Source organism: Hylaeus anthracinus, unplaced genomic scaffold (genome assembly GCF_026225885.1).
Source record: "Hylaeus anthracinus isolate JK02 unplaced genomic scaffold, UHH_iyHylAnth1.0_haploid 11985, whole genome shotgun sequence".
Taxonomy (NCBI): domain Eukaryota; kingdom Metazoa; phylum Arthropoda; class Insecta; order Hymenoptera; family Colletidae; genus Hylaeus; species Hylaeus anthracinus.
This window is the reverse complement of record NW_026534333.1, coordinates 9,086,920-9,108,943: the sequence shown is the minus strand read 5'-3', so window position 1 is coordinate 9,108,943 and position 22,024 is coordinate 9,086,920. Positions and strand designations below refer to the sequence as shown.

At 39.8% G+C, this 22,024-nt stretch overlaps 2 protein-coding genes across 4 annotated transcripts in view; one reads left to right on the top strand and one right to left on the bottom strand.

The window, feature by feature from the left end:
* LOC128887194 (uncharacterized) overlaps window positions 1-22,024 on the bottom strand; it is a 97,926-nt gene that overhangs the window by 44,951 nt on the left and 30,951 nt on the right. The gene's annotated exons all lie outside the window — the stretch shown is intronic.
* LOC128887172 (uncharacterized) lies at window positions 10-20,930 on the top strand. Of its 3 annotated transcripts, none has more exons than XM_054142770.1 (3): window positions 10-434; window positions 16,615-17,675; window positions 19,351-20,930. In XM_054142770.1, exons 1-3 carry the CDS (start codon window positions 199-201, stop codon window positions 20,553-20,555), a joined length of 2,502 nt encoding a protein of 833 aa, XP_053998745.1. In that variant the 5' UTR covers window positions 10-198; the 3' UTR covers window positions 20,556-20,930. The 3 variants fall into 3 exon arrangements, with proteins under 3 accessions (XP_053998745.1, XP_053998746.1, XP_053998748.1); XM_054142771.1 differs by lacking the exon at window positions 10-434 and adding an exon at window positions 10,282-11,774; XM_054142773.1 differs by lacking the exon at window positions 10-434 and adding an exon at window positions 13,286-13,723.

Here is a 22,024-nt window from a genome sequence, read left to right as displayed (position 1 = left end):
CTTGATTCGCGACCGGGAGTGACTGGAAACGGACGGTTCAGGAGCAACGACGAAGAGAAAGGGCACGTAATGAACGTGTGTTCGCGAGATTGACGGGAGACGTCGGTGAACGAAGCCGCGAGACAGAAGAATCGACGAGCGAGAAGAACGAGCCTGACGGTCCCGATGGATTCGTACGTGAAGTGAAAACCGAGTGACATGGAGGAGCCGCAAAAGCTCTTTCGTTTACCGGGCACCATCGAGGAGGAGGAGGAAAAAGATACCGAGGTTCGAGGACAGCAAACGTCCCCGGAGAACCCGATTGCAGCCGACTCACCCTTGCTCGGGCACAGGAACGTTGGGACCTTGTCCAGTCTGCCGAGGAACGTCACCCTCGTCAGGGTCAGCACTCAGAGCAGCAGCATCGGTGGCGTCGGTCGGCAAGACTCCACCAGGTCAGTCTCTTTGCAATTTTTCTTATATTTTTATACGCTAAACATACGCAACACGAGTTGGCCAGAAAAATGAAAGGTTTTTGTCGATCAAAAGCTGTAGAAAGAGATCTCCTCCTAATTTAATATCTAGTTTGGCAATACAACACACGCGAAATTCTACTGCTTATGACCCTATGGCATCCTACTTAAGGACATATTTTTGGACAAAGTAGACATATATAATACACTGTCGCACACTGGGAACATAATTACATGATTGGTGGATTTAAGCCCTTTTTCAGCCCTACTTCGAAAACGAGGCGGTTACTCAATTTGACATGTACATTTTTGTTTAACTCTAATAACTAGCCTGCGGATGTTTATGCAAGTTTATATTTTTATACAAGGTGCGGCTGAATAACATGTACTAGTGGGCACAAGGTGGTTCCTTATTAACAAATAAAAACAAAATTTAAATTTGTTCATTTAAATCTTAGTTTTCGAGAAAATCCAGTTTGAAAATCCTATTCGTACGTATGCTGTTACGGCTGCATAAAAAATCTTTATTTTTATGGTTCATGGGTTAATATTGTTCCACTCTGTTCGTAATAGTTCCCGCAAATGTTTTAGAACCATTTTAGTCCGTCCGTAACGGAATATTATTTATAACCCTCGCCCTAACAATCAAAACAAGTAGAACTTGCACATGCGAAATGTGAATGTGTGAAAAAAAATATCGAATAAATGTGGAATTCGTACGGAATGTGTGTAGAAAGGAGAAAACTTTTGATATCGAAAAATCCCAATAAGGATCGACTATCCTCTTTTTAAAATTTCATAAACATTTTATATCGCGCGAATTCCATGCTCCTGTTCAGATATCCAACACATTCCCTAAGACGTGTAACTTCAACAGTATATAACCTTCTCGCGGTACACCTTGAGAAAGACTAACGTCAGCGGCATAAATGAAATTTCACACCACAACTGACAAAATGCTGAGTCCACTTTAAATCGTCGCGACTCAGCAGGAACAAAATTATGACCCGGTTTAAAAAGTAGAGAATTACAACGAAGGTGCGTGTGTGACCTGAAAATTCGGATCATATGATTTTACACGGTCTCCTGGGAAGTGACGCCACCGCTTGCAAAGGTATTACTAGGAAAAATAGGTCACCACTGCTCGAACACGAAAATTTTAATTCGCGTGAAATTTGATGCAAATGTAGAGCATAACGGCGTATGCGAGGAACAATTTTTATCTCCTGCGGAGATTTATTCCGGACGAGTGGAAATAGTCATCTTTCTCGCGAATGGAGTACAACTATAAATATAAAAATTGTTCAGACCTTTATGCTCCATCGCAGTACTAAAAGAAACACCATACATTTATAAGTAAAATTACTTTGTCACTTTATCCATAAAAGTTGAACAGCGAATGTTAAGAGTAATCATCTTGTACAACACATTCTTGACGATCCGTCTAAATATAAAAGTAAAGTGCGTCATTTTTAAGCTTGACTTTTAAGAAACAATTTTCTACGTTTACATGCATATTTCCACGTTTACGTGCAGTCGCAGCAGTACAAATATAACTTCGATACCGCTGATATCACAGCGATGACAGTTCTACTGGTATCGCGTGTCAACTGTAAAAATCCTGAAATATCTACAATCTTCCTCTAAAAGAATTTCCTTTTTTTTTTTCATCGCTATAGATACGATCGATAAAATCTTTATTTATTTCGGACTTATAACTTTAGCTCTGAAAAGGTTTAATTGTTTTCTTTAAATTAATCAGAAAGAAAGCTAATTACAAACATTTTTCGTACGATTAATCAGCCTATTTTCGGTTATACCTGGGATTAGCGAACACTGTATACATTAGTATGGAGGACCTATCTAACAGAGATTTCTATCGACGTGAACATCCTTCCTCGATTCAGGCTCGAGAGGATACCACGAGGCCGGAAATTTCTACTCTGCATGCAAAAAGTCAACGTATTACTGACTCAAGCAATCCTGATATAATCGCGTGCCAATTACCAAAGAAAACAGTGGCAGTGTAAGAATCATGCATCCCGTTTTCAAGGCAGTTTTTGTCGGAAAACTTAGATCAGAGTTTCTCAAACTAAAGAAAAAATTAATAATATATAATTAAGATATTGTTCTCAGGATAGAAGAAACTTTTAAATTGCAGCGCTAAAAGTCTTTATGAACTAGAAGTCTTTATGAACGTTCAAACTAATTTCATGATATTTAGGTTTATTACTTTCATTGCTTTTTATTCAGCTTTTGTGAAAGACACTTAAAATTCAATTTTATTAGATTCCTTGTTTGCAATGGAACAGTATAACTTGAAAGTTAAGTACTACGGTTTTTTTTAATGTTATTCAGCTGAATAGATTATTATTCTACAGCTAGAAAAACATTGTAAGAAGACTCGTGTCAATTCGTTAATTTTTGTCATATTTATTATTGGTGCACTGTTTCAGTAATTAGTGAATAATGTAACAGAAAATGAATTCATAAAAATATGGGACTACTCATTGTGAATAAATATTGTTAAAAGATAAGTTTTATGTTTCAGAAACTGATTTGTATTATATTCAATAAATAAATGTTTCATTGTGCCGTAGGAGGTCCGTCAAAAATTTTAAGAAGCACGTTAAAAATTTGCCCTTATTCAGAATTTGAAGAGACCGTGAGAAAATGCAGTTTGAGAAACCCTGACGTAGATCATTCTCGGCAGAAAACGGTTACGTTTTGTTTGTGGGATTCATTGTCGACGTCTTCTGGCGCCAGATGCAGTTTGCGGCTCTAAATAGGCAGACAAAAATATTAATCATGTCGTGCAAGTCAGGTGGTTGGAGGAATAACACAGAGATGAGCAGCAAAATTCTTATCCAGATAAAAATTCAAACAGTGAATAAAAGATAACCAACGTTAGGTGCATTATTTGTTCGATACAAACTTCAATTCGTATTGTAAAATGAAACTGTATTTAAAATTAAACGAGTGGAAGGCTCACAAGGGAATTTTGAGGCCATATTTGAGTAGAAATATTAATTACAACAATATGGAGGTCGATAGTTTGAACACACGTTGGATAGGTTTTATTTTAAATATTGAAAAGAAATCCTAAAAGAAGAATTCCATGAGTAGCTGTTGCCTTCTCGAATTTGAAAGGCATTTCTAAAAAATGAGATTTATTAACTAAATTCAATTTTCTACACTGTAAATAGTATATTCCTTTCTGAAGACGATTCTGAAGTTGCAGTTCTGCTCATTGATGGATGATCCGACTGCAAGTACGCAATAAATCAAACTATCAAAGGAAAAAGATTAAAAATTTTAATTATTTTCTCTACGACACCAGCAAAAAACAACCATTGGGTCGACCGATTTACGACTTGTTTGTTACCAGATTAGCTATCAATTACCAAAAATGTGTTTTTGTCGACACTGAAAAGAAATACGTATGTTCCTACAATGTCAAGTCAATTGATTTGTTAATAATCCTGATTTTGTTCCAATTGCAAAAGATAGCAAAATATTGATGCATGGATTCTTTGAATACATAAAATAACATAAAAACGAGAACTGATCCAACATGGACTCGAATCATCAACGTCAATTTTTTAAGCAACTGTGAGTTATAGTCGATAAAGATCATTACACTTGGTCTATCCATCCGAAAATAATGTTGCATGTCAAATTTGATGCAAATACAAGAAGTGGTACGCTTAAATATTTCCTTCTTAGTCGATAGACTGCTCAACGAAACAAACATTGCAAATATAGTGTTTTCCATTCGTCATTCATTACTCGAACAAAATTCAACCCGTCTCTATTTCGACAGAACATAGCGTATAGAAAAATCACCGCGTGTAATTTATCAGATCCACTTCCAAAAATGAACCTAATGTCCTCGAGTAAATCTAAAATTGTACAAACGCGAAGAACATAGAATCTTGTAATATCGTGACCACAAAAATCTGTAATCCGCTGTAATCGTCCGTCAGCCAGCAAAGGAAACTTTCTCCTTCGCCAAGCCTTTTCTTTACAGCCGTAACAATTCCACCGTCTCGTGTGCGAGAGCCAGAGACAGCATTTTTCATAATTATTATTCGCCCGTGGTATTTACGGTCGCAGCTTTTATTACCAGACACGTGCAATTTATCGGGCAGCGTTCTATTAACGTCCATGGGATGCAATATATTTCTCAGCCATCGCGAGGCCGTCTGATTAACGAGTCCCTATCTGCTATATCCGCGTCGTTCTGTTTACCCTTTACCTGTAATTAACGTTTAGCAAACCCACCGTCGCCATTTATCAGGGACTGGAAACGCGTTATACATGCGGGCTGCGTAACCGAGTTGCAAAATTTGCAAATGAGTCGAGTAACCTTCGCGAAGGCTCGTCGATCCGTTGTTTTTCGTCTCAAGGGGGCTTTTTACCTTGTGGGCCGAAAAAGTAGGTCACATTTAGTCTTTTTTTTTTCCTGTATAGTTTCTATTCGGTAGATCGTTCTGTCATTTTATAAGCAGATTCATTCTTTTCTTCTACTATATGTTAATTTTTAGATGAAAATACTGAGACTGTTTCCGTAATAATTGGTCGTAATTGAATATACCTAATGTTCACAATCTATAGGTTCTATGTCAAAATTATTAGGGGAGAAGTTATTTGGAATAGTTTACCATAAGTTAATAGAAAAATCTGGAATTTTTCAGAATTAGGTGAATGTGTCAATCTAGCCACACTGATATTATTTATTATAAGTGACAATTCTAGGGGTGAAAAGAATCCCGTTTATACCTCATCGTGCTCCTAAAATTATAAGAACTATTGAAAACACAAAAATTAAAATTTCTATGAAAATCTTCGCGCTTCAAATCGTTTGCAACATTTATCAAAATAGCTATACTTTAATTTTGCCAGAGTTTCTGTACTGTACTTTCGTACTGCCGAACTTCCGTTTTAAGTAAATTTAACACAAGGATTACAAACTATTTACAACTGCTTTTCAAGAAAGTTTGAGATGAAATGTCAGATTTACTTTTGTTTTTGTGAGAAACTGAATCATTTAACGAATTGATATGATTTATTTCGTGCGCGTACCTTAAGAAAATTATGGAGCTCTCTAGTCTCGTGGTTCTAGTCATTGAGAACATTGCAGTCGACAACGGTTGAAAATGTTATGCGGCTCGTATCTCCAGGTTGCCCGACCCAAAAGGTCGTCAGTGGCAAATTAATCTGTGCAACTAGAATTAACCGCGGAAACTCGGGTTGTATCAGATTTCACGCTTCCTGGACGAAATATGATACCGCGCGGATCTTCGCGAATACTTCCGCTTTATCGTGGGACTTCTAATAGTTCTAATAGCTCTTTAATCACGGCTGAGCCACGAAGTCCAAGGTTGAACGTTAATTCGATTTTGGAGGCTCGAAGAAAAAACTATAATGGGAAAAAGTATAATGGGTGAGGTTCTCCTGTTTGTTAACCCATCTTTCGTTACGTTCTCTAGTTCGTAACAAGAAATTTGTAGTATTTTTTTTCTTGCAATAAGTTGTAATATAATTTATGAATTTATAGTTTTCAAAGAATGCTTTCACAACAGGTCGAAACGTTGAATATTAAAAGTATATTAACTCTGTCAACAAGAAGTTTTTACGTTATTTAGTATGTTTCATCAACGCTTATTTACAAATTTAAGATTTTACGAAAAACACTGACCTTAGTCGAGCATGTATGAACTTGATACGCGATAAGTCCAATATCAACTGAAGTAAATGAAATATGTACTCGTACAATTATCAACTGCATGTCTAATCTGTCATGTTTATCTGCGAGGATCAAACACGCAATAGGTATACTTAAGTCATTTATGATGTTATTGTCTACAGAAACTGCAAAATTATCCTTTGGGAAAAGCAAATTTCTGCAAAATGTAGAACAAAAATGTTTGAATTACCTGATTCTATACCGTAAATACATATATTTTCAATGTTACCTTTTGAAATTCGTAAAAATAACAAATATTGTAGAATATTTTCAAACGCGTATAAGAATCTCGCGAATGCATTTTAATAATTCATTATGATTATCTCGGCATATAATCCACGGCAATTTTTGTTCAAATCTGAAATCGTGGAAAGATATTTCTATTTATATCTTACATCTAATTTGAACAAAAACCAGATTGTTTCGTTCAATTGTGATATAATCGCAATTCCCTTTACTCCAAATACCAGAAAAAATAAACTCTCCTGTATTTTCGTCTCTGAGAAAGTAAGAATTTTTGCAGTTCTCGAATCTAGACGAGTAACAGCTTTTCGAAACGTTTCGACGTCGTTTCACGTTCTATTTCGTTAGTTTAATTAGAAGCTCGTTAAACAGAATCCAATGTCCGAGCAAAAGGAACGAATAAAAACGTTTAGAAGCACCGACTTCTTCGGGGGAATCGACGGTTTTTCAAAAACTATTGCGTGCACTTCGTCGGGCGCGCCGCGTGAAAACGAAAAATCTTCGTGTGCCTCAACCTCGTGGCTCGTCCGATCTCGTTAGTTTAATTAAAAGCTCGTTATCGAAGCCGACGACGTTACGCTCAGGCAGCTCGCAATGAGAAATGAGACTCGACCGACAGTAAGCTTTTACGCCCGTTAATATTAACGTACGACTTCTAATCCGCGGAGAGGAGAACTTCGAACACAATCAGAAATTTGGAAGTGACACGTTATGTCAAGCAGAGGGAAAGTGAACGCCGCTTGGAGCAAGAAGACGAAAGTCATCGTGTCCCGAACAAAATCGAACTCTGGTCGACGCCGCGAGAAACGAGACAGCTGGTTGGTGTTGTTCGGAGAGGTAGAACATACTTGATTTTTGTTAACCAATTTAATTTAATTCCGGACGATTTTATGAAGTTGGAAAATGTTGAAGGCGTAGTCAAATTCGCGAAAGGTTCCTGGTATCATAGAGCATTTTGAAAAAATAATTAAGTATTACATGCACGTAAATTTTTAGTTGCCCTTACTGGACGAAGTAATGATCGTAGGGATTATAATAGGAACTGATAATCTAATAAGTAGTATTATAATGTTAACAAACGGGCTTTGTTTTAAAAACTCGAATTTATACCTACAGTAATCACTAGACTGCGGATTATACACATTCGTAATAATACAGAAAATATACGTAAAATATAAATCATGTGTGTTGAATTTTTTCTACAATTATTACAGCGATACTTTCATTTCATGTTGCATAAGTACATGTACCTTTTGATTTTCTACAGTATGTATTTATTATATTATTTTATATCATAAATGCATAAAATCCGCAGTCCAGTAATTACGAAGGAAGAGGATTAAATTACAAATCGCGACAATTGTCGTTCGACAAAAGTTTCTTGCTGTCGTTTGGAAAAATTGATACTACTTATCCGGAATGATTGTTTGCAATGATTAGTTCAGCAAGGATAATTCGTGACCGGCTATACAAACACAAGAGGCCGAGTTTTCGAGCTCCCGTTCACTAGAATTAGTACTGTTCTCAATTGACGCCTACGAACGACACACACGATATCTCTTCCACTATGGAATAGCGCCATTATAATGCGCATGGAATAAATTACTGGCGGCTAATGCGATTCAGCGTTTTACCGGTGTTGATCGAGCCCTTCCGGCTCGAATTTCTTTCCACGACGAATCCCGAGCGTTTTCAAGGAAGCGCCAATTTATTGACAATGGGATCGAGTTAGGCGTTGGAAGAGGGACGGATGAATTCTGTGTGAAAAAATCGTTCGTAACGAAACTGGCACTCGGCTAGGAATAAAAGGGTCGAAATCGTGGGAATTTCTGCGCGAATCGATCAAACCGCTTTATAATAAAGGGTTTTCCAAAAGGATATTTAAGATTTGATTTTTAATTGAAACACAAATGAGTTAGTGTAGTCGTTGTGGATAACTCTTAAGAGACGAATTTTAAATGGATTCTGTTTGCTCTAATCGAACTTAACATTCAAATGTACTGCTTCGCTTCAATACGATATACTTTTTAATCGTAAAAGGTATCGTGACCGTAAGTAACGGCAATTTCGATGTGAAAACGAAAGTATACATATGTGTCAATATATCTCTCAATAATATTTCTTTAGAAACGAAAATATATATTTGCTTTTCATCTTGCTAATCTTCTCGTGCAAATAACACACACGTCCACACAGTGCACAAATATCAAATATACATATACAACATACATGCATATCGACAAATATCGCGTATTTACATTATGCAGACGTACCCACGTACGTAATTAATTTTATCGTTTATAGGACAAACAAATGTTTATTTACTCAACGGCATTGCCCTGACAAACATTTTATCAGGATTAAGTACAGTTTTATTAGCGCAAAAAATTGTTTGTCCTGCGCGTATAGAATGTTACTTGTATGTTATGTAAATAAAAATACATCGAATTCAGAGGTCGAATATAATATTCTTTGGTTAATCAACTACCAAATACTAAAGATGACCACAGAATAAATCGATTACTCCAAATTTTCACTCAATATTCGTTTGCAGAAAATTCACTGAATCTTTTTTACTCGTCAATATAAACTCTAAAAGTATTTTGTAGTTACGCTGCTTACGAAGATAACATACGAACAATCATAATTTATCTAGACAATGCTTTTTGAACAGTACCTAAGAATGCTCTGTTTACTATGTCACGTTTCGATAAACATGAACAATTCAAGTAGAGTCTGTACTTGTGACGTCACAGATCGTTTTAAGCGAACTTTTCGATCTGTGAGCGGATCCGTTTTCATCGACAGGCGAAATGCTCGCGTTTGCGTGCAATCAGCGATTGCACATAGGTTAGCGAAGTACGGTTCCGATAAGGAGATGGCTAGTCGTTGATAAGACATGCCACCAGCTTTCAGTCAGTCAAACGAAGTCGGTGTTACATCGCGAGAAACGTTTGGAGCACCTCGGATTCGTGAGAACGCATTGCGAAGGATAACATAACATCAAGTGTGAAACAGATAAAAACGGTCAATGTTAATCGGATCGCGTATCTGGATCCGCCGCTGAATTTTTACGAGAAAAACAATGAATTTATCTTAACGGGATCTTCACTTAGAGTTTGTTGATTCGATCTTTGTAAAAAAATGAAAATAGATAGCTTTGGAAATACTTTATCCCTGAAAGAGGATATCCCAGAAGAATCCTCGATTTTTCGATATTAAAACATTAATATAATGGTCCTCCGAAGGCAAGGTTTGAGTTTACCGTAACTCGAGTGAGAGTACTGTGGACTCCCTATGGATCGATTGGAATCTGGATATTCCTGCAGGAGTTCCAACCAAATATTGAAACCTTGAAAACCGCGATACCTTTACAATGCACTTATTTCGCGAAGACATGAAAGAAACGAAGACGCAACGCGACACTGATTCTCTCTGTGAGTAAGTCTTTTAATCGGCGAGCAAAGAGAGCACGTCAAGTTCACATTGGATACACTAATCGTTCGTATATCACTGCAATAAAGATAGAGCTAGTGAGTTTCGCAATCACGTAAAACTGTTGAGTGACAGGGAGGATGTCACGGATAAATCGAAGGTGACGCGGGAAATCCAAAGCATTATGTATAAAATAATGAAGTTATCGAAATGCTTAAATAAAAATAAAGACGCGATACTCCGATCGCGCTCAACGTGACCAGAAAGAGGAACATCCTTAAAACGTGAACGATGACACTTCTGTGAAATAATTTTATTTATTTTATTACAGACAGAATATTAAAAGAAATAACGTTAAAAGAGACAAGAAATTGTCGAAAGATAAAAAGAAATGCTTAAATAAAACATTTGAAACATTTGATGGAAGAAAATCCGGAAAGATTGAAATTAATAAGAGAGACATCGAAATGTAATAGGGTGATTGGAAATTAGGAACTCTGGCGAAAAAAGCCCTATATGGACACCGATTCGCTTCTGCAACGTTCCGCGTGACGTAACCAGTCCATTTTCTCGCAAATGAAAAGAGCAAACGTTATTGTTAGTAACTGATAAGTGGAGACCGCTGGTCAGGTATTGGCTCGTACATATAAGACGTCTTCGTTGCTCGGACACCAGTAGATCCTCCACTAGCAAACTCGGCAGCTATCCGGTTTTGCCACCACAATCAGTCGTTTTGCCAACCTCGAAGAGAACAAGTGACCTGTCATCTTCGTAATTAATCGCGGTAAGATGCGATGACCCGCGGAAGGATACGAAGATGTCGAAGATAAGCTTCAGTTCCGATTTCTTCGAGAAATCACGCGGTGAGTTTGTTGACTCTTGAACATCAAGAACCGACGACCGATTCCAGACTTGTTCGATGGTGCACCGAATACAGAGACGATTCGAACGATGAGATTGATTCTGGAAGAAACTTGGACGATTTAATTAACAATCGCGATTCTCGGTGAGTTTTCTCAGCTGGCTTCGCAGCTGCGGCAAAATAAATTCATCGGTCCTTGAAGAGAATCATCAAGGAGAAAGATAATCGATAAAAATGTATTCTTTTTCCACCATGGCTGTGATCGTCGCGATAAGCGTGTGAAAGATCGAGCGGGATATACGAAAGGCCGGCGAAGTGTGATAATCTGATAATTAACGACAGGAATATAACGCCTCGCTGCTCGTTGACTACCGAGGCCCAACGTTTTGGCAACAACCCACTTCTCCGGATAAGGATTGTTATCGTCGCTGAATCGTACCAGCGCGGAAGATGTAATTATCGACATTCGATTAGAGACAGAGTGTACCGAAGATATTGAAAATCATCGAATGTGTTCACGTCGCATGAATGTTTCCTGTATGGGTGCGCGAGCTTGTTATTTACGATCGCGAACAGAGCCACGAGATCACGAAGAGGTGTTTGCCGAGCAAAATAAATAAGTCCGTCAGTGGGTGATGGTCGTTTGATAGAAAGCGAGAAATTGAGGCTGCAGTGATACGAATTGGACAGTAACGCGTGAAGCCTTGCGGAGATCGAGTATTGGAAAGTGATCGAAACGATATATGAAGAATCGGTGAAGGAACTTGGTGATTAAACTAAAGATGAATCGAGCAGAGCGAGTCGAGTGTTAAGTACAAAGTGTACGAAGCCTTTAGAGACTCACGATCGAACTGAACCGAAAGTAAAAGGACTGAAAGGAAATGGAGGACGATATTCCGAAGATCCCGATACCCAACGTAACATTGTCGTCGTCCGATCACGGAGAGAAACAAAATCTGCTGCCACCTGCGTCGCCCACGACTCCCATAATCGTTAAACTATCCAAGAACTCGAATGCGACGTTCAGAAGCAGGTAAATTATATTTCAGCAACGAACATCTACCGATAGGAATTCTCGCTGCGCAATAACTTCCGCGCTAATTAATGGAATTGTGGAGTTAATCATTATTCATTAATACCGCGAATTAATCGTCCGCTTCGCGCCGTCAACTCCTTCGGCATTAATCAATAAACGATCAGTCCTCGATCCGTCGCCTTCGAATGCACGTGTAACTATACCTATCCCCCGATTCGGTTTTGTGTTTTATTTTTATTTGCCGATTTTCGAAATAACGAATTTCCGTAAATAGTAGAGATTGAAATAAAATATGTATGCTGTGCAAATATCTGTGCAGTCATTCTTTTACTGTCGTTTGTTTGTTAACACTGGCATTAAACTTAATAAGAGGAATTCTCCCTTTTTTTTGTACGTGAAAAGCATTCATATTAATTAGGTGGGTGGAGCTTTAGCTGCTGAAATGCGTGTACTATCGCGTTTTTCCTAATCAGACATTTTTAAAACTTCGTACTTAATGGTTAGAGATAAATAAATGTTTATAGTTCGATAGAAATTTCATAAGTTTTACTATGTCGAAAGAAATTAAAAGAGAAAGTGAAATGAAAAGTCGTATGCTTCGAAACCAAAATGGAACTCAGTCCACCAAGGACCATTGTACTCGAATAAAATAAAGCGTTATATATTTCTTATTTCATGAGTGGGCTGACTTCTTTTTTCATTTATTATTTATTCTTATTTTACGTTGAAATAACTGAATTTAATAACGCAAGAATTACAAGAATTACAAGAAGAAAAGTAAAATTAAAATAAAAGATGAACGTTCAAAATGAAAGACAGATATCCACCAATAATTTGTCCAGTTGCACATATTCAATTTACAATATTTCATGAATTTTTATAAGTATTATTACGTTTGCTCATAGAAACAAACCAATCGGACACGTTTCCGACTCCCTTATCAACGATGTCTTCGAACAAACAAATTACACTTCTCGTTACTTCATACTTGTAATTAAGTTTAATTCAAGTTTTAGCGTAGATAGAACTTATCAAAACTCAGGAATCTTTGGCGAATCACTGGCCAGAGAATTTCTTTCATTGTTCTGCTTCCTCGAAAAACAACTCCTTATTACGAACTATCCTTATCAATCTTTCTACGATAACGGAAGAATTCAGATCTGCTTACACCTTGTTGAATCGTTCGAATGAAATCGTGCACGCGATAGATTCGGACATAAAGTATATCCGAATGAAAGGAATCTTCATCATCCTCTCCAAAGAAGAGATTATTCGTCTTTAAATAGTCGGGGATCGTTGCAGCTGCGATCGATGGTGGAATCACGGAGTTCGCAGTGTGTCAACGGCTCGTCGGTTGATCTATGCGTGGCAATAAATAAATTGGTAGATAACAGCTGCTCGGGTATCATTCGAAGTCAAAATGGCGACTTCCTTTTTGCCGTACGAAAGGAAGGCGAGCACGAGGAGTCTCGGCCGGATCATCGAACTGGTCGCAACGATAATCAGCGCGCTGCTAGTCAGCGCCCGTTCGAATTCTACTCTCGCATCCGCGGATAAATGAACGATGAAATCGTCGCGTTACGATCCCTGCTCATGAATCGATCGATTTTCGCTCGATTCTGGCATTATTCTCGCGTACGAATCGCGTTTCCTCGACGAATCACGAGCAAACACTGCTGACAGTTGACGCATGTAGCAACAGTGGAGGGCCGATAAAGTTGTCGATCGAATCTTTTTAACGTCGTACAAGTCGATTTCACCCAAACCGAAGTGCAGTCGGTCCGCGATGAACGGATGACCGAAAGAAACTGGATCGGCTCGAGATCGATCATTCGCTGTGATACTCATTTCGTTGAGAAGGAGACAGAAAATTGACGCGATTTCGGGACGCTCGAGTTTGTCGCAAAGGTTCAAGAACGATGACGTACAATGCAGAGAGATCCATCGTAAGTATTTTTCTCGAAATAATTACCAAGCCTGCAGAAGTTCTCTCGTCGGGCATGATTAATTATGTGACAGGCAATTCTTTTGTGTTTCGTTACGCTTGAAAAACGCGACGTTTAAAAAAAAAAAAATGGAATGATGAGTGTTTCGTTGAGAAGTGAACTCTAAGAGATGAAATTCTCCGTTCTTTGCCGAGTCAAGTGTGCTTCCGCTCGCTTAAAGTTACCCGTCGAGGTTATCACCCTTTGAGCTCCGAGATTTTTTCATATAGGGAACCATCGTCTTCGCGATACTTTTTCAAGAGCAAATGAAATAGTAAAGTAACCTTATGTACACTCTGAATGCAAACTGAATGTTTTATATTTTAGGATAATAACTGGATCTTAAGTGCTATAATTTTGCTTGGTATAATATAGTAAATCCGTCTGGCACGGCATTGTATTTTGTAGATAGCGTCGAAATAAATTGGGCAGGATAGTTGCAAAAACAAAATCTTATATATACATATATAAATAAACGTACCAAAGTTCAACAGTTTATGTCAAGCACTTTGGTTGCAAGAAATTCATGAAGATTCCCTCGAAAGTGGTAAACAAAGAGTACCCCTTTAAGTTTGAAATCCATGCAAATAAGGACGACAAGTGACACTCGCTGCTGAATTGCAAAGAGTTCATTAATGAAAATGCATCTCTGTATGCACATGCAACAAACGAAAATGCAATAAACAAATTATTACTATAAATCATTCTCCTCGATCACGCGGAAATCTTGGCCGCCTTTTTCACATCGTCGTTGATTCGTTATTAAAAAGGCAACAACGAATCGGCGCTGGAACAACAATGTGATCTTTGAAATTTGTTATTCAAATCCGACGCGATCTGTTCGAGGAATACATTACGAGGCGTGAACAAAAGTCAAGTTAAGCCGCGAGAAGGCCTCGGTGACAATTTTTGCAACAAGCGTTACTGGTATTGAAACGCGTAATTTATTCCTTCGAATTGTGCAAGAAAAAATCTTGCATTACGCATGGCGGAAGGTGTGTAACGAGGATTGACGCGTCGACAGACAGCTCTTTCGTGTTTCTTCGCGCGTCGAGCACGTGTAAAATATAATTGACTTTAATCTGCATAAATCGTGCACTCGCGTGATCGCGGTGTATTGTAGTGTAATTGGAAATTTCTAATCAACGAGTAAACTTGGGCAGATTCGATGTTCATGGCTATGGTAAACAAGTATTGTGCTCGTCACTCTTATAGAGTCAGCGACTGTCGAGATTCGTAACAGCAATCATGACGAATGATCCTCGTCGTAAACGTTTACTATAAGTAATTAGGATGAAAAAGATTCATTGAGAACAGTAACCAGTTTACAAATTCAAATGCAATTCGAGCAACGTTTGTCATCACTGTTTAGTAGACAAAATAACTATGTAAATCATGAAATAATATTTATATCTTAAAATAACAATGCTTTTGAATCGAGAGTAAGTCTTGGACTCTAAGAATTATGGGGATAATGCTCCTAAGTAATGCTAAGCAATGGAAATCTTACAATTGTTATCTATTATAATTAGATGTATTTATGCGTGAGTCACGGATCATTAACTACAGATTTCAATTAGTCATTTGTTAATAAAAACATGAAAACTCTCCGTTATCAGCGGGTACACGAACTTCTGACAAAGGCAACTCTAATTTTAGCAAACTGTTGCAAAATTGTTACAAAACAATGCAGTTCGCGTTCGGTAGTTTGAAACGCAATTATTAATCCATTTCGAAGAATGAGATTAATTATAATTTCTGTGTACTTTACCAATCAAATCATTCGTTAACTAAAAATATGATCATGTTTATAAAAATGTTTGTAACTCTTTCCCTCGTATGTAGATAGGACTTCATTTTAATGCTTGTTTCTTATCTCCATAATTTCAATAGAAAAAATAAAACAAGATAGAAGAATAATTTGTTTAAAAAATGTAATGGTATCACAGCAATTGAAAACAACTGGAAAGTACGATAAGCTAAGAGAAACTAAGTAAACTAAGAAAAACATACAAGAAGCAAATCCAAATTCAATGGAACTAATATTATGAAAGTAATTTCTTGAAAAATTTACAGATGTAAAAATAGAAATGTGATATATTGTACGAATTTAAGTATTTAAGAACAAAATTTAATTAGGCGTACCATTAGTCTGAATATTTCAGCATTCGAAAAACAATTGGTTTATAAAGATTAATTAAGACTCTTAAATTGCTCCAATTATCTCCGTTATGAAAGCGACAAAGGTCCATCGGTGATCACCAAATACATATTTTGCTTCGAGTAATATCTATATTGTTTGAACGTCAAGTAAATTGATTTATCGGCGATTACCAAAAGCATACAATTAGTCAATTAGCTCTTATCAGTATTTTCAGTTGATTGAAATGCGAAAGCTTTCATATCTCGAAATAGATATAAATGAACTTACACACACTTTTATAACGAATGACTCGCGTATATATTATTCCACGATGAATGATCGATCGACAAAGAAATGATTCTGTTACACATTATTTCGAAGATTATATATTTCGTTAAATCTGAAATAAAAAATAACGTATAAATCGTTTATTTGGAAAGCGGCATAGGTCACAATAACAATTTAATATGTATTTAGCCACTGAATATTTCGATTGAAAAACAAAGTAACTTATGTCCCTTTCAAAATAAACTACACACAGGATCAACGAGAATCGACATCAAAAAACTACAAAAGATTCTATTATCCAAAAATTCTCTTATCCGATCATCATTCATTCGGATAATCGAGATTCTACTGTACTTATTTCTTATGTTCATTTCGTGGAATCATTAATCATTCTCCGATTAAAGACACTGTAAACTTTCAGGAGCCGGTACAGGGCAGGTCCAACGCGCAAGCTGCGTCGTCGAGCGGTGCTGAAGAATGGCGAATGCAACGTTCTGCAGTCCCGCATCTCCAGACGATCGCTACGCTTTCTCCAGGACATCTTCACGACCCTGGTGGACACTCAATGGCGATGGACGTTGTTGTGCTTCAGCCTGAGCTTCGGGCTCTCCTGGCTGGGCTTCGCGGTGATCTGGTGGCTGATCGCCTTCACCCACGGTGACTTCGAGGAACGCCACCTACCCCCGTTACAGGTCGAGAACAACTGGACGCCCTGCATCTACAACATCTTCTCCTTCACCAGTTGCTTCCTATTCAGCATCGAGACCCAGCACACGATCGGCTACGGAAGCCGCTCGACCACCGAAGAATGTCCCGAGGCGATCTTCGTGATGTGCATTCAGAGCATAGCTGGCGTGATGATCCAGGCCTTCATGGTCGGCATAGTGTTCGCGAAAATGAGCAGGCCCAAGCAGAGGACCCAGACGTTGCTGTTCTCAAGGAACGCGGTGATATGCCAGAGGGACGGTGAACTCTGCTTCATGTTCCGTGTCGGCGACATGAGGAAGAAGAGTCACATCATCGGAGCCGCGGTTCGCGCGCAACTAATCAGGTCCAGGACCACCAAGGAGGGCGAGATACTGTCTCAGAATCAACAGGAATTGGCCGTCGGCACAGACGGCCAGAACGGTAACCTGTTCTTCATCTGGCCGACCACGATCGTTCACAAGATCAACGCTGAATCACCGTTTTACAACATGTCCGCCGAGGATATGCTGTTGGACCGATTCGAGGTCGTGGCCATTCTCGAGGGAACTATCGAGTCCACCGGGCAGACCACTCAGGCTAGATCCAGCTACCTGCCGCAGGAGATTCTTTGGGGTCACAGATTCGAGCCGATGGTCACGTACTCGAAGGAGAGGCAGGGCTACGAGGTGGATTACTCGCTGTTCAATAGCACCACGCAAGTCGACACGCCTCTGTGCTCGGGCAGAGAGCTCGCTGAGTTTTACAAGGTTCAGGAAGATCTTCGCCATGGGAACGGTAAGCCTCTCGAGTTGATCAGCCCGACTAGTGGACGATTTAGCGTTAAAGAGAGTCTAGTTAAAGCGTTAGTTTGCCGATAAATGTACACCGCGAGAGAAACGCTCGAACACGCTTGCAATCAGGGGCGGACAGTTGATCGTTATCTAATTTGATCCTAAACTAGTCGGAACCGGAAGCTTGCGTAGATCGAATCGATTCGAATTGTTTCTCTCTAGCAATTACGATAATCGATATGACCTACCGTGGATATTCCCAGTGAACCAATTTTTACCCCCTTCCACCGAACCCTTTTTTAGCTGTAGAATCGCGTTTAGCACCACGAAAATAGTCAATAATCCTCTCTGCGTCTTCAAACGCTGAACGACATCGAAGTTTCGCTTGATTGGCACGTCCGGCGCAATTAAAAAATGTCCGTCGTGCATCCATCAGCAAAACATCGAGCAATAACACGTTACAAAACAACCACTAACGACACCGCAAGGTTAACCACATACGCTAATTGGGATGCACACGCGAATCAAACTAATCGATACCAACCACACAGGCCCGTGCACGTCTCGTTCCGCTTCCTTGTGCTTGAAACTCTTTGTTTGTCTGCCTGCCTGCCTGCCTGCCTGCCTATTTCATAGCTCTGCGAACAGCTTTCGTTCTTGTCTGACATCTTGGTGCTGGATATACCGTAGATGGAGGCCTGCGGAAAATTCCTAGCGAGCCGAAATCCGTGCCAGTGATATTGAACACCGTAAGCCAACCCGATGCCACGGAGTTTCTTGTCCCTCAAGGATCATCGAAACTTCACATTGACATTCCATCGATCGACGACTGCCCGGGAGTCTAAGCCAACCCGGTACGCGAAATAGAGCAAGGAAGTAGACGAGGAATGAAACGTAAAGACAAAAAGAAATAGATCGCCACAGTAGACGAAGTTAAGACGTAAGGATGACCTGGAGTATCGTACAGACGATTTCTATGTTCGAGGACCCGTTTTCACGTCGGACGATCTCTTCGTCCTGTCTCGAAAAGATACCATTGATGCCGAAGAAGCTATAAATACCGGGATCGGAAGCCCGTGGCCGTGAGAACGAATTTCTCTGAACTGTCCGAGGCCGAGAGTACGATAGAGAAATCACGGAAGACTTCGATCTGCCTGTTTCGTGCTTGTGTCTGTCCCTCGTGTTGTCTTGATTCTGCTCGTGTGACGTCGCGCCCTCGCCGAAGATCGTTCCGCGACACGACAGCGACGCGATCAGGAGGTAGTTGGTAAAGGGGTATCGACTAATCGATTCATAAATACAGGACACACACTTTCTAAATAATCTTTACGACTGGGGTATATGTTGCTGTTGGGTGGTTCTCCTAAGACTATCAAACTCGACATTCAAAACGAAGCATGCATTCCACACGCGTTCCACGGTGTTCCCCGATATTATTAACACTCAAAGAACTAATTCGATATTCGTCGTTGTTCGGAAGGGTTGGGCGATACTTTGGGTTACGAACTGTCACTCGTAAGAAGTACGCAACATTTCTGAACTTGCTCGTTGAAAGACCGAGACCTAGAACCGTTGATTCCCAGAGTTAGCAAAGGGTCGGTAACATCCACTTATCGAGCAGCCGGAACCTAAGCGTATCTCATCAACGAAACCCCCCTAAGCAATAGACTACTTTCCAGGTGTGATAGTCGACGAGGATCTCCTAGGAGAATCCTGCGCGGACGGTCAGTGCCACTGCAGTCATCGTCCGTTCATCGCGATGAATCACAATCAAATTCATCCTCTGACGTACGTGGACAGCATCAGAAGCGAAAACAGCGTCGACGAGACGGCGAATTATCGGAACGCTTACAGGGATTCGATCTGTCACGGACCTCCGGTCCCGCCCCGAGAGCACGGTCAGTACAAAATCGTAGATGTAGAGTCCGATGATATCCAAGTGATGGGCGAGGTCGAGCTACAGCACCTACCGGAAGCGGTGAACAGGGAAATCCTGAAGAACAGTCGCGAGATCATCTACGAAGAACCAGAGACACCTGGCGAGGGAAGTATACTTCTGAGACCAGCTTATGGTCGTCGGAGTATGATCAGGTACCCGTTGCTCGACGAAGAAAGGAGATCGTTGAACAGCTCCAAAAGAAACTACTACCACAGAAATATCCTTAGAAGCTTGGACGAAGACAAAAGGTCCCCCGATGGCTGCAGAAGAAACCTGTGCGGATCCAGAAGGTATCTCTTGGTTCCTCTGGACAGCAAAACCTCGGATCTCGGCACCAGAGAGAATGTAATCGCCACGGGACGACACACGGGAAGCAAGGAACACCTGAACGCGCTGAGAAAGAACGGCTGTGCCAAAGGATCTAAAGAGACCCCCGAAATGGACACCAGAGAGATACTGGTCTCGAACGACGATAGACTGACGATCGAGTCGGAGAAGTTCCCGAAACAAACGCCTCTTCGTCAGCACGAGGTCGCGCTATCCGAAGGCAACGGAACATCGTTGTTGGACCCTAACTTGTCGCCGAACGAGTACTCTTCGTCCCCGAAATGTCGTCAGTTGCCTGTTCCGGTGTCACCGATCTCTCCGACGTCGGATCTTTCGCCGGAGTCGGGTTTCTACGAAGGGGCTCAGTGGAACTCCAGTCCAGAGTACATCAGGAAGGATCTCCGGCTTCCTAACGCGTCTGTGATCACGAAGAATAGAAGGAGCTACGAGAACGCGCAGTTACAGGACGTTAACGAGGCCCTGTCTAGACCTAATAGTGAAAATAGTTCACTGGACAGTGCGGAATCCGTGAAGAATATAGCGAACGACAATGTTCTTCACAAATACGGGGAGAAGAACGTTGTTACGAAACAGGCGATCTCTTACACGAGCGTCTGACGAGAACACATAACTTTCTGTGCCTTTCTCCGAACGTATAACTTCCAAGTGCCAGTGAAAAACGTGTTGTACAGTCAGAACAAGCGTTTACTTCCGAAACAAGGTATTCGTAATCGATCGTTACTCAATCCTCGACTACCGCCATTGGAAATGTCCAGGCGAACGGATAGGCTATAGCTCGACGACTTAGGTATAATCCCTTAGATTGTGGTTTGAGCGCGATGGAGCGAGTCTTAGGGGATGAAATGTAGAGTCGTTGTTGGATGTTAGCCTGGTTTAAAGAAAGACTATCCAAAAACGGAAGGCATCAAACGTCTTAAGGTTAAGAATCGAAACTTTGTCATGTACTATCTTAAAAAATTAGATCTTTCGCAACTCCAATAGACGGTATAAGTTAAAAGTGTATGTAAGGTTATGGAATTTGAACAGAAATGGTATGGAAATGCTAATGTTGTAGTGTCACGACCACCCATAAAGTGCAAAATTGGTTGAGTAGGGAAAGCGGTCGACTCTGGATCGCAGGACCGTGGGTCCGAATCTCCGTGCCTTATTTCTCGTTTAGACAACGTTGATGGATTGAAAGAAAAAGTAAACCCATAAGGATTCGGTAAGAGAAGAGACTGGACCAGCATTTGCCCACAGTGGGGACCTTTTCTAAGTTGTCAAGCTATATTTTGCATTACGATCGTCGGCATATTTCAAACTGGTTGACACATAACGCCAAATTCGCGTACATCTGCAACCTTTCGTTTCGTTAGCTAATTTAAAGCTTTCGTTAGTCAATTTAAATAGGTCCGTCATTTCGCTGAGACGAAGCGGAAATTCCTTTAGACTTGTATGTATTCTATTGATAGATTGTCAAAAATTCTTATATAGATAAAAATCTCGAATAAATTCTAATTTATATTCAATTCGTTACGTAGAATGAAATATTTCTCAATGAAAAATAAAATTGAACCATCTAGTGAAATGAACATTATAAATAAATTACCGTAGGTTGGATATATTTATTATCTATTATTCGAATAAAATTTTCCTCGTCTCTGATTCTGTTCACGCTGAGTTAAATATTCGCGAAATTCGCATACCCTTTGATCGCTTCTAAATGACTGTGTTCGAGGGTTGAGGAAACTAAGCATAAGATAGGTAAGAGTATCAACGAACGTAACTGACTTTTCGCGTAATTAAGATGCATAATTTCTGAAAACACCTGGTTTTATGCGAATTTATACCGTTCTCCTATTCCCCATTAAAATATATTCATTTGTCTAAATCGCTGTGAAACCGCGGGTCGGTTAGTGCGAAGCTTCCGAAGCTTAGGTTAGTCTCATAAAAATCACGACGAACGAAGAGTAAATTGTGAACGAGGTTTTCTTCCTTCTGACAAGCTTCTCGAAGGCTTCATTTAGGAATATTCTTCGAATAATTTCGAAGACGAAGCATGCAGCGCTTTTTTATCATCGTATTAA